General features: G+C 32.2%; 1 protein-coding gene across 22 annotated transcripts in view; it reads right to left on the bottom strand.

Moving 5' to 3' along the window:
* Positions 1-3,729: 3,729 nt before the first annotated feature.
* Positions 3,730-13,494, bottom strand: part of Cntn5 (contactin 5) — a 1,206,007-nt gene continuing 1,196,242 nt past the window's right edge. For 18 of the 22 annotated variants that reach the window (XM_087212119.1, XM_087212127.1, XM_087212125.1 and 15 more), the window contains 2 exons: positions 12,084-12,252; positions 3,736-7,990 (listed from right to left, as the gene is read on the bottom strand). In XM_087212119.1, coding sequence (XP_087068245.1) covers positions 7,887-7,990; positions 12,084-12,252 — 273 coding nt within the window. In that variant the 3' untranslated portion in view covers positions 3,736-7,886. Of the gene's footprint in view, positions 7,991-12,083; positions 12,253-13,494 lie in introns of all 22 variants that reach the window. The other 4 variants (XM_087212124.1, XM_087212131.1, XM_087212137.1 and 1 more) reach the window with 2 other exon arrangements.

Here is a 13,494-nt window from a genome sequence, read left to right as displayed (position 1 = left end):
TACAAGCAACAACATATGCTGCCATTACAATTTTGGGACATATCCTTCACAGTCTGATACTCTGCCTTGTGAATATTTACTGTTTTGGGATTGAACTCAGGACCTTGCACTTGTGAGGCAGGCATGGTGCCACTGAGCTAAATCCCTGTCCGTTTGTTATAGGTTTCTATTTCTATGTTATCTGCACCTGATAGACAGAGAAGCTACATAAATTAGACTTTAGCTTTTTATCAAGAATACTTTTTAGTGGTATTATATATTTTATCAGTTTGTAAATAATGTGTGATTTTCCCACTTTAAGTTCTGCTAAAGTTATTGGTAAATTCAGGTGACAATCTAATGTCAGATTCTTCATCAGTCACTTTTAATAGCAACCATTGATAAAAGTTGCCTGAATCAATATTTAATTAGGGATTGAAGAGTAATGACTTTTACAAATTTCTTATTTAATCTCCATGTACCACAGGGAACATTTTCAAGATAGATCTCATTTTATCTATCTTCTGTTTATCTATTCAGCTTTGTTGTTTTCTAACACTGCTAGATGGTACACACTTGTCTTGTACAATTCTGGTCCCAGACCCCGAATCAACTATTTCTCCAAGAAGCCATAGTTACCTTCAGTGGATAATAGGGACTGTTTCAGTCCAAGTTGCCTAGGAAACAGATTTTGGTGCAATCTTGGGATAGCGTGACTAGAGGAAAAAGGAAGTGAGGTAGGAAAGAATGGAAACAAGGGTACGTGATGCATTTCAGTTTCTGTTGTTTTATGTTAAGCTTTGATACAATGACATCTTTACCCAAAGCATCTAAATGGCCATGTGACCCACATAAATACAGACGTATCCATGCATTGGAGAAAAGAGAGGAATTTATTATTCTGTCTCTATTTCCTACTGGTCAATGTTCACCCACCAAAGTATTAGCATTGTGTACTTTTATGTCATTCAATAGTTTCAGGTGCTGGTTGTTCAGTCAAATCCTATGTCTTGCACTGTGACTTTGTGACTGAATAAGACTGAATAAAGAGGTTGTGAGAGAGAGCAGAGCCCTAAGAGTGTGCTTCATTAGTCTGATTTTGAGAGCAGGTCAAGCTGTTGTTTGTTCTCATGCAGTAGAATTTAGTCAATTGGGTGGCAGCAGAGGTAAAACAAGCATTTCAAGGTGTAGGAGGCAGGTGAGACAAAAGGAGTTCTGAGAGAATTGTGTGTTTAATACAAAATCTGTTGATAATTGTAAAATATAATTTTTAACTTCTAGAGTTATTTTAAAAAAATTTTTTTCCTTTTGTTCTTACAATAATCTGAAAGGACCCATTGTTTGACAAAAAAGATGTTCCTTATTGAAAGTAAATTCCAGGTTATATTAGGATACTACTAGATAGCATGCATCACTTTAATCACATGTAATCAGCTAAGATACAGCTTTTGCCCATGCCAGGTCAGAGAGCAGCTGAGCTGGGGTATATTTGTATTCAGTCATATTCCCAGGAGAGAAGGAAAGAAGTTTGGTGAGCCAGTTTCTGCCACAAAGGTAATGTATAACACTGGGATATTTCTAAACTATTGTGATCTGCTTTCGTCAGCAATTATTAGTTCCTGTTAGAGATAAATGTGTAACTTGGCACAGAGATCATAGAAGGGGGATCCAGATATTTGGCTGTATGTGAGATTTTTTCTGGTAACCGACATGAGCTTAATTCAAGATTAAAAAACAGTTGAAGCTCTCATGATAGGAAATTGGCCATCTCTGAATATTTGTGAATGTTACACTGCAACTGAGTCACCAGTTGACAATATGAGCTGCTAAATTCTTTTACTATACTTTGGCATTCAGGTCAAGAGGTAATGGCAATGTAAGCAATCATTAATTGTTTATTAAAATTGCAGTTTGATTTTATGTGGTGGGAGCAATCAGCTATTTAGTGAATTTTATCTTGATCCATATAATGTAGTAACATGTAAAAATTTCTTCTTGCATAGGTATGAATCATGAACAATCTATGTTTTACAAAGATACAACTCAGTATTGTTACTAGTACATAATTGTTAGAAAAGAAATAGAACATATCAAGATGACATGTTATAATTTTCAAAAAACAAAAGTTTATTAAAAACAGAAAATTAAGATAGGGTTTACTTGGTTTGGTGTCTGTCTCTTCATAAAAAAATTTTTTTTGCTATGTCATTTTAAGGCGAACTTCAGAATCATATCATTTTACCTGCATATACTTTTCTATGTGATTCTACCTGATAAAGATGATAGATAGTAGGAAATAGGGAGATAGATCTCTTGCAAATGGGAAAGGGATCAAGAGATGAGGAGACCAGGGAGAGAAGGGAAGGGAAAGGGATGTGAAAAGAATTAAGATGTGTTATGTATATGTTCCAGCTACCCAAAATAAATGTATTTGTTATATGCACAAACATGTACTAATGAAAAACTGTTAGTATGACTATCATTCCTTCTCTTCCATTTAATACCCACTCCCTATTCAAAGCTGCCCCAGAGTCTCAAAGGCATCTTTTTATAGTTGGTCTGTTTGAATCAGATCCCTAAGAAGTTTCACACACTATGTTTTGTGGGTATTGTTCTTTAGTCCATCATAATGTGCTAACAGTTGCCCACTGTTCATCTATAAGCTATTTATTTGTGAAGGAAAATGGGTTTTTGTCCTGTGGAATATACCACATTAAGAATTTATCTGATTCTTTTCTTGTGGTTCTACTCAAATGTCCTTTTTTCTTCCAGCATTTCTTGCAATATAGCAGTGAGAGGATTTTGATCAGGTTCATGATAATTTTGTAAAGAAGAACACTAAAGAGGTAGTTCTGTATGTGTATCCGATTTTATCATATCAGGATATACCTATTCTCTGTGTATCTCTCAGTGATGTTAAAATCACTGGGTTCAGATAATGGCAGCCTGATATATCTACTATGCATTCTTCATCTGCCTTTTACCTAATAGCTTTAATATCTGAAAGTCATTGTCAAAGTAACTTGTTTTTAAAGAAAATTTTATTTTTTACATTGATTTACTGTAAAGTAGAAAGTAGTAGTGCTTTTTATCAACTATTTGGTTATCCTGGAACATAGTTCTTATAGAAAAGGCAGGATAAGTTCTCAGTTCTTTTTTGTTCTGTGACAATTCTCAGAAGGGTGACACCTCAACCAACAAAGAAAGCTAATAATTTATGTTCAGGCAACAGTAGGAATACCTGAGCTTTAGATAACCCAAATATTTTAATTCATGCTGTCCATTATTCTTTTTGAGATTAAGTTGTCCCACATTGCCAGAGGAAGGTCTCTAGGTTGTCCTTTTGTCATAACTGCAATAGTCTTCTTAAGTATAATAAGTCCCAGAGTCATCTTGTATACTTCCTACCTGCAGCATTAGTTTCCCAAGAAAGTCTTGATTCTTTTTCATGTACATGGAGTTGGATACCATAGTTTATATGTATTTATGCCTGACTTGTTTTATTTTTGCATTAGAAGTGTTCACTATTCTTCTGGATCTTTTCAGTGAACAAAGCTAGAAAAGAGGTTATTTTAAAGGAAAGATTAAATAAATTATAAATTCATACTAACATTTCTAATCAAAGTTTATGGGTTTTCATTTAACTTAAAATTTATATGTGCATCTCTTCTTATCTTAAATATGCTCTTTTAATATTTATATTTTTATATTTGGCTAGTTAAAAAATACATTTCCAGTTATACTGCTCATAAGAAGAATAATAAGTGTTCCTTAAGATTGTGTGTGCCTTTATGTGGGATGTATTGTCAAATACTCATTTGAAGTACTTCTCTCTGCTCTCATAATTCTTCTATAAAGAAAGTCCTTAACCCATAAGCCATTTGGTGGATATATATTTAGGTTCATTTTTCCATCATGTTCAGTTTCTAGAGGTTGCTTAATTTTTTTGACTTAATTTTTAAATTAATAATAAAATCTTTATATGGGTCCAAAGAAAAACTATGAAACAAAGATGCTGAGAAAGAGCTTGCTCATATATTTATTCTCATATCCCGTTCTCTCCTTCCTCAATAAGTAACCATTTTTATTGGACTTTAGTTGGTTCTTCCATTATTTCTCCTTGAAAATATTACCAAATATGTGCATATGTATTTTCCTGCTTCTTACACAAAAGGCATATATTCATTGTTCTGCAGCTTGTCTATTCATTTCATATTTTACACTTTTGCTAGTCTGTCTTAGAGATAGATTCTTGGGTGTAGGATTGTTAGGAAAATGAGTAAATTCCTACAAAAGTTTTACTATATATTGCCAGATTTCCTTTAATAGATTTTTATTAGCTTTTGTTTGAAAAGATTTTTAAAATAAAGGTTCCCTAGTCTCTGCCATACTGCATCAGAACTCAGAGATGTGGACACTTGGGTAATTTTAGGTGATCACCCATATTTAAGAAGCCTATTGTAAAGGAAATGTTAAGGCTAACATTATGTCTGATTTATTGCCTACCTGATATGTGCTAATTACTATACTAGGCACTGATGAGACAAATCCAAAGACGAAAATAACGAGTCTCCCCTGCATGATCCCAGAGTCTGGACAGTGTAGGAGAAATATTTATATCAAATGATTGTAATATCATGTGATTGCTATGCTAGTATAATAAACATGTGATGCACACTTGGTCCTAAAGGAGCACAAAAAATGAATAACTGTCTACAAAAACTATATCTAGAATAGATTGGTAATGACTAGTCCTAACTAAAATTATGCATTTAACAGAGTCTTCACAAAACTGATTTAATGAAGTTAACTTTTTTAAGAAGAACAAATTGTGAGTTGGGATCACCTGATGGGACTGTCCCATGTTGTCCAATGGGACCATCCCATGTCGTCCAATGGGACAGTCATATATGTACCCCTGGTTATTCAAAGCCACCTGGCCGTGAGACTTACAAATTCTAGCCTGGTGCTGAATGGGTTAAACCTGAATTTATCCCATTTGTACTTGTTTCTTTGCTTGTTTTGTTCTTTGCCTTAGCTTCAGATTTTCAAGTTGCAGCTGCCATTGGATGTTTATGGAGATTTTTGAAGCCAAAATCATTACAGCCTTCAAGGTCTCGACAAAAAGATTTTTTTTGAAAACACTACCATAATCATGAGCATTCTCTGCTCTGCCTAAAATTAAGTCATTCATGTAGTTGACAGGAGAGAAGATAAAAGTCAATAAAAACAGAATTATTTATTAAAAAGATCTAATGTTACAAGAACAGTACACAGAACTATTATCTGACTGTGCCTTCCACATGTTATATACTATTATATATAGTATATATACAGATTGTATACAATATATTTAAAGGTTTGTCATGGAATCCACAGTACCTTCAGCTGGATACGCAAAACATTTGCTTTCAAGAAATTTCTAATTGTAAGGAGTGTTCTTCATAGTTCAATTGATATAAAAAAATACAGTCTCTCTAGTGATTTAAGACTGTGTGGTTACTATCCCAACCAAGAAAAAGTTCACTGAGTACTATAGCTGAAAAATAATGTACCAGGATAAGGAATGCTATTTGCTTCTATGAAGTAACAAATATGTAATACATAAGTACATAAACATTGGAACCTGTTTTTTAAATAGATTTATGATGCAAAATACATATTTTGTGCATGTTGAGTAAAAACATCCCATATCTCTGATTCCTGTTAAGAATAAAACAGACATTGGATACATAAATATTCTGTCAGATATGGTACCATCCATCAGCTATTTGGAATTATTGTTAAATTTGAATTTACCACATATTGACATTATTATATTTAACTGGGGTTTGTTTTGTAAGAGTGTTAGTAATAACTTGATTCTTAAAGTACATCACTAAATTTAGTTTAGAACATCATGGAGATGTTAATTTATCAAATAGAAACAGTTATTTTCAATTTTAAATATCCTTCATTTCTTAGATCCACAATTTGTTCTTGTAAGATATTACATCTTAATGGGGAGAGCGCACATTTTGCTCACTAAACAGTTAGCATCCCTCTAATTGCTGAGTCCAGCCTCTTTTACAATAAAGGAGACATTCAAGAAAGGTCATTGGGTTGTTATTATTCAAGGCTTAAATATTCACCATCTGTAATATTTACTATACTAATCTGTTGGGGCCGGGGATTTAGCTCAGTAGTTCCACCACCTGACTTGCAAGCACAAGGACCTGAGTTTGATCCCCGGTACCAAAAAAAAAAATCTGTTGACTCACATAGTCTTATAAATCACTTATTGTTTGTTTTTGCTTGTCTTGGTTATAATTTTCTCCAAACCAATGAGTAATTGCCATATGTAGTTATACTATAGCTTTGAAAATAAACTTAGGGTGTTCAGAATATAAACTTTCATTTGTCTTCTGATTCTACAAATATTAACCTCTAGAGCCAGCAATTTGAATTCAGTTTTGTTTTGGTTTGTTTGTCATTAGGGATGCAAATAGAGTTAATGGGTTTGGACTTTACAAAGAAAATGAAAAGGAGACAAAACACATGTTATCACCTGTGAAACTAGTTTCTTCAGGCTCTTTTCTGGCAAATGAAGTTACCGTAACTATTTTTTCATTCATTTCATCCATTTCATGGATGTAATAACTGCTTTAGCATATCTCACCAAGTGGAACAATTTCATTTAGCTTTCTAATAACTACTTAGGATCACTTAGATTCAAGTTGATGCCTCAAAATAGCAAGTAGGGATCATTTCCCAAGCCACAGAATTAAGCATGGTGGGCTACACTACCCAAGCCCTTATACTGATACCATGTTTCCAAAGATTAATTTTAAAAATCAACGTATCCAGTAAATCCTCTTTATTTTAGTAGTTAACCAGAATTTGTAAGTGGCATATGGTGTATAAAACTGTCTAAAATCAAAATTTATTTGCTTTGAATCATTTTAATTCACAGACTATATGTGTGTATAATTATTTGTACAACAAAAATTTTACTGTGCTTAAAATTATTTTCAATTAAGATAGCCTTGGACTTGATTCAACATCTGTTTGAAGTTAGATGAATAGTTAGAGAAATGAGAAAGCTTTGTTCCATATTCACTGTATTTTTAAATTAGCACCTGTGGCAGCATGACATTGTTTGTAGTCTTTAGTGACCATATATTCTTGTGACTTTAAGATATCTTTTGATATTAAAAATGAACATTTACTATATTTGCTGCTATATAACCTAGTGCTTAAGAGTAAGTTCATTTGGATTCACTCTTTACCTTGCCCTAATAAAAATGGCTTATTCTTTACCCTAATAACTTGCTCTAGGGGTGAATATAGAATAACATATTGACAAAACTTGCTATTACACTATGCAATTGTATAATATTTTTTGAGAATTTTTTGTGTATTTATCCTGTGATGGACCTTATTGCCAAAGTATTTTTCATATTTCCACGTTTGGCAATTATAATGGTCAGCTGAAGGGAAAATGAAAAAAACTGGATTCAGAGTCTTAAGAAATCTTTCCATTGTCAACATTATATTTGTTTTTGAAATAGATCTGCTAGAGACCATTTTCTTAAAAAATGGATGGCACACAGTCATCAGATATAAAATCAAATTCAACATATATAAAATTAAGAATACATTTGACAGAAATTACCTTTGCTTACAAAAATTCATTACATACAATCTGCATATTTTTATTGGACCAAGAACTGTCCTCTCCATTTACAAAAGTCAAACAGCAACCTGATGGATAAGTAATATTTCTCCTACCCCCAACCTCCTATAAGTGCACCACGTGTAGTCCCAAGGTTGTAAAGCTCATCTCAGGATCCTGGCTCTCCACTTACACATTCTATTCCCCGCTGTTTTTAAGCTAAAGCAAATAAAAGCAAATTAAACCAGGAGTTTCACCAGGAGGTTGAAGGAATCATCAATGCCAAGAGCAGTGTTCCTACTGATGACGATATGGAGAGAGCATGAAGGGTTGACTGAGCGCTTGTGATCTTCCCACCTGTGAAAAAGAGAAGCATCAAGTAAGATAAATATTTTGAATGTGTTGTTTTTAGTAAAGTAGGATACCTGAGTGCAACATGGGTCCTGTTTCTTGCTGGATTTATTTTATACTTATGAAACAAGACACTGTCTGAGACTCCTCAAGTTACAAGGTAGACAAAGTATAAGTGAAATACTTTGTTGAAAAAGGTAATTTCTTGTCAGCAAACGTATCTGACCAAGAGATTTAGAGTAGTTTTTATCAATGATGCACTGATAGAAAACATCCCAACTTCCAGGTATAAAAAATAAAATTTTTATAGTGCATGGTTTAGAAGATCAAGTAAGAACAATTAGTAAAAGTGTGACACAACATGAATTCAAATTTATTACTTCAATTAACTTATAAATTTAATAATAAAATTGTATTTTCTTTATTTATGGGTCTTCAATTATTATATGTGAGTTGGCTTAAATTCTAGATTCTCATTGCCAAACTTGGTAAAGAAGGGCAATCTTTTATCATTCTGACTTATACCCAGGTGAATTTCTTTCTGGAGACTAAAACATATGCAGTTAATTGGATTGAAACAACAGATCTAAGATGATCAGTCTGAAGTAGTCTTAATTACTCCTCATGGCCACAAATTAGGAACAACTTTTGGATGCTAATCTCAAGAATGGTTCTTCAGGGCAGATGTCTTCTGAAGTATTATGATTGGCATTTAATGAATGCTCACTATATGACAAACAGTATTTTAGGCCTTTTATACGTATAATTTTACTTGAATCTCAAACATTCTTATTTGTTAAATACCATTTTTATACTCTTGTTACACATGAAAAAACTAGTACTTAAATTGTAGAATTTGCTTAAATTACTTAAGCGAGAGAATAGTAGATTCTATAGGAATCTATGGGGAATAGTAGATGCTCTAACGTATTATATCTCTTAAAGAAGTGATGGGCTTTGGTTATAAACTTAAGAATAAAGATAAAATTTACTGTCCAGTTTTTGGAATCTTCTGCCAAGTTATGTTTCCTCATTAGATTTAATTTAAGTGGATCATAAAGTTGATTTTTGTTACAAAGGTAGAGTCTAAATTCTCCAGATGTGTGCATAAAAGCTAAAGAATTATTTCTTTGGTAAACAGCAACAAAAACACACACATGTGACAAATCTTCCTTTCTTTAAAAATTTGTATAACCAGTGAAATAATCTTATTACTCAACATATTGGAGAATGTTAAATATATTTCAACCTGTACAAAATAAATCTATTGTGAAGTGCATGGCCACTTATGAGCTATAAACAAAGCAAGATGACAAAGCCTTATTGGAGTAGTCTGTACATGGTAAATGTAAAAGCATTCTTTTTATATATAATATTTGAAAGTGGCCATGTTCTTGTTAAATCAACATTCATGACAGAAGAAATCTCACTTCAAATTGTTAAGTCTGTAGCCAATGTTCTATATAAAATCTACAAAGCTAAAACTTGTTAGTATAGCAAACAAATAAAAACAACCAATCAACTGCCCCTCACAAAAAACAGTAGATCAAACACAAAAAAATATTGGATTAAGCTCTAGCCTCCAGCTTTAAAACTACCTACCAATTTCACTTGGTACTTTTACTTTTTTTTTTTTTTTTTTTTTTTTTTTGAGACAGGGTCTCAGTATGTAGTTCAGGCTGGCCTGGAACTCAAAGTGATCCTCTTCCCTCAGCCTCCTGAGTGCTGTGATTACAGGTTATGTACCACCACACCCAGCTGTCTATTTCACCTGGGCAAGTAATTCCATTTCTTTGGTACTTGATTTTTAAAATATAGTAAGAATGAAGTCAATCATTCTCAGTTTTTATGGGTCAAAGGTAGATCATACTGTGATATTTTACTTCATTGAAACTCAGGAAAGGGGTAACACTGGTCAAAATGTTATTAACTAAAACATCAAAGTTGTCAAATTTTTTCATAGATGTTACAAGTTAATTAAAATAGTTAATATAGTTAAATATAGTTAAATAAAATATATAATATAGTTAATATAGTTAAAATAGTTAAATTAGTTAATTAAAATTACAAGTTAATTAAAATAATGGGAGAATCCAGGTCTGTATAAGTGCTTCCAAGCTTGGCACTAGTCTTATTCAGATGATGCTATAGAATCCTATTGTGTTAGAGTTGAAAAGAACTTTCTAGGGTCAGAGAATAATAAAATTCCTAATTCAAAAGATTGCTGGAAGGATAAAATAATATATGGAAAACATTCAGCATAATGCCAGGAACATAATGAGGGCTCAGAAAATGCTCCTTGCATTTTTACAAGAAATTTGACACTTAGGAGGCAAGAGGAAAGTCATCAACTTTTTCACTTTTTAAAAAAACCTTTGAGTTTTGCTCTGGAAAATTCAGTACCCTCATCCAAACAGTTTAGTTATGAATTAACCAATGCAGAGACATTATTGCCATTATTAGCATTCTTGTTAAAAAGGAAGGATAAAGTGTATTAAGTTTTTGTGTGACTGAATGTAATCCTATATACTGTGAAAATATACTAATAAAAAACAAAAACTGAAAAAAATAAACAATTAGCAAAAAATTCTTAGGTCTTGTCACCTGAATTTCTGAAAAGTCAGTTTTTCTTTTTTTTTTTTTTTTAACTATTCATCTTGCAATAATTTTCAATAATAAATTTCATTAGATGGTTAGAATTCATCCAGGTTGCTTCATTCTTGATATATTATCACTTACGTTAAATTATTTTCTCAATATATATATATTTTTTTCTCAACTCTTCGAAGTGATATTACAAACATCCTTCCCCTAAATACTCCAATGTATTTAAGTTCTAAATGCAGGACATTTCCTTAGACAACTAGTTCTTAAAAACAGGAAATTAATGTTGATATAATATTATCAAATGTATTGACAGTCAAATTTTATCAATTGTCTCAATGTTATTTATCTCATCTTGTGTTTTTATTTAAGATTTTATAATTTATGAAGTTTTATGCCAATAGCTTTTCCTCAAAGTCTGGTGTTACTGTTTTCTCCATTAAATTTGTTATCCATCTCATTTTGTAGCCTCAAAAAATATCATAAACAATGCCTCTGGTCTGATTCCAAGCAGATAAATATAAATAAGATGTGGCCACACACACTGGATTACAAGATATTGCTGGAGAATTCCCTTCAGGTAGATAATTCTACTTGAGAATGATTATCCAAAAAAATAATACTTATAGTTACTCAATTAAATGAACACTAAAATTTTACACAGTATTTTAATTAAAATTGTCTAGTACTAATTATATATGCAAATATCTAATTAAGTCATCTGCTTCCTTTTTTTGACTATCTTGACAAGATCCTTACTTTCTTTGAAATTCATAAAACTTTAACCAGTTTTCCCTTTCTCATATAATGGTTGTGGTGATAGATATATATGTGGTTAGGTTGGAATCATGGTTCTGCCAATTAGTAATAGTGTGATGTAAGGCAAGTTACTTAAGTTTTCTCTGTTAAACAGGAAAAAGTTCACCTACTTATTGATTATTATTAAGATTAAATAAGATGACATATGTAAAGTCCTTTTGATTGTGCCTGATTTATAGCAAAAGTTCAGTAAAGTCAAGCAAGCTAATAATAACTGATTAATTAATTTTATTTGTTTAGAAATCAATGAACATTAAATTTTAATCTCAAAAGCATTCTTTTAAACTTACCATTGTGTAACAATAAGGGTAATCAAGATAATAGAGAAGTAGGTATTCGAAAATGGGGCAATATCAGCTGAAAAGCAATACTGTATTCCAAAACCTACATGGCAAGCAAGGTACTAACTAGGTGAGGCCAGAATAGGGAAGAAAATTTTACAATTAAGTACATTCTAATGAAAATATAAATTGCTTTCTAGATTTAGGGAAATTCTACAATTGTGAGCAAATTACTATGGTTCATGTTAATTGGAGGATTATCTAGAAATCAAAGTTAAATGAGAAACCCCTCAAAAATCATGGAACTATATAATCCATCATTCAATTTTCATGAGCTTTACACCATCTTTCATGGGCAGTGGCCATTAAATTAAGCCTATTATGTTAAAACTCACCTGAATATGATGATACCCTGATTTGGGAACTAACTGTTCCATCTCCTCCTTCACTGTATGCTCGGATTTCAATAATATAGACTCCAGCATCAGGGAGTGGTACTACTGCTTGTGGTTTTTGTGTTTCAATAACTTGGCTGTCACTGTGACCTTCTTGCCTATAAAAAACCTGCCAATAATAACAGAAGTTTAACCATTTGATGGTCTATTGAAAATAACAAATGTTTACTGTCTGTCTAGTACAGTATGCATCATATTTTGAGCTAAGAACAAAGAGCTTACCACTCAGGTATGCAAGCAAAGTAATGAATTAGTGCATGCATTAGATCCTGCAGTAGAAGTATACATCAGGGGCTATGGAAGTATAGATAGTTTCATTCTATCTGGGACTGTAGGGAACATTTTCCATAGGAGGTGGTACCTGAATTAAATATTTAAGGATGATTATAATTTACCAGTTAAGAATTCCAGACAGATAATAGGAGATTATCAAATGTACCTAACTGATAAGAAACCATGTTGTTTGGGTATAGAATAGAGAGTAGATGTACAAGAACAGTGAGAAATGTGGATAGAGTAGTGGTAGCAAGGACCGAGGTTATGACAATCTTTTATGGCTGCTTATTAAAATGAATAAGTAGCATCTTGAGATATGAAAACTTTCACCCTCAAATTGTTGAAAAGAGTCAAGGGAAAATTTGTTTAGGATATAAATAATCTTTACTATTGGAAATGGTTCAGAAGTTAACATTTTATTTATTTTTATTCTGGTAGTGGTTTGCTTTTTGGTAAGATGGTATGTGGACAACATTGGATAGTAAAGTTAAGACTTTTTGACTTCTGACCATTGTACTAGAATAGAATATACATGCATGAGAAAAGTGCAAGTAAGGACAAAATATTATCCTGGATTGACATATCAGAAAATTAAGGCCATTGGTTAGTTGAGCAGTTTGTACACACCATGTGACTAGTTAAGGTTGAAATTTCATTAGACGGTTAGTATTCTGATGATCACTTGCGAGCTCTTTCACTGTTATTCCCTTTTCTTTGCCACTCCAATAATAGTCCAATATAATTGAAGTATAGTAGTGAAATAAGAGCATTTAAGACATGTTTGAATATATTCATTTTCACTCTTTTTATGCATTTTCACAGTCTTTGGTTATAATATGATTGCTTTGCATAATGGAAATAGCTATGGCTTTGTAGCCATACAAATTTGGATTCAAAATAATTTCTTACAAGACAAAGTAAAACAATGCTAAACTAGTCTCTTACATTTTCCTTCCTGGGTATATTTGGGCAAATTATTAGCCCCTTTCAACCTGCGTTTTTTTTTCTATGTGCTGGAAACAATACCACCTTTCATGGTTTTGCTAGAATAATGAAAAGAGGTGTATGTAAAATA

The sequence above is a fragment of the Heterocephalus glaber genome, unplaced genomic scaffold, assembly GCF_053883595.1.
Source record: "Heterocephalus glaber isolate CG9 unplaced genomic scaffold, H.glaber_assembly_v1.0 deba00001429, whole genome shotgun sequence".
Lineage (NCBI taxonomy): Eukaryota > Metazoa > Chordata > Mammalia > Rodentia > Bathyergidae > Heterocephalus > Heterocephalus glaber.
This window is presented reverse-complemented; position numbering and strand designations above follow the sequence as displayed.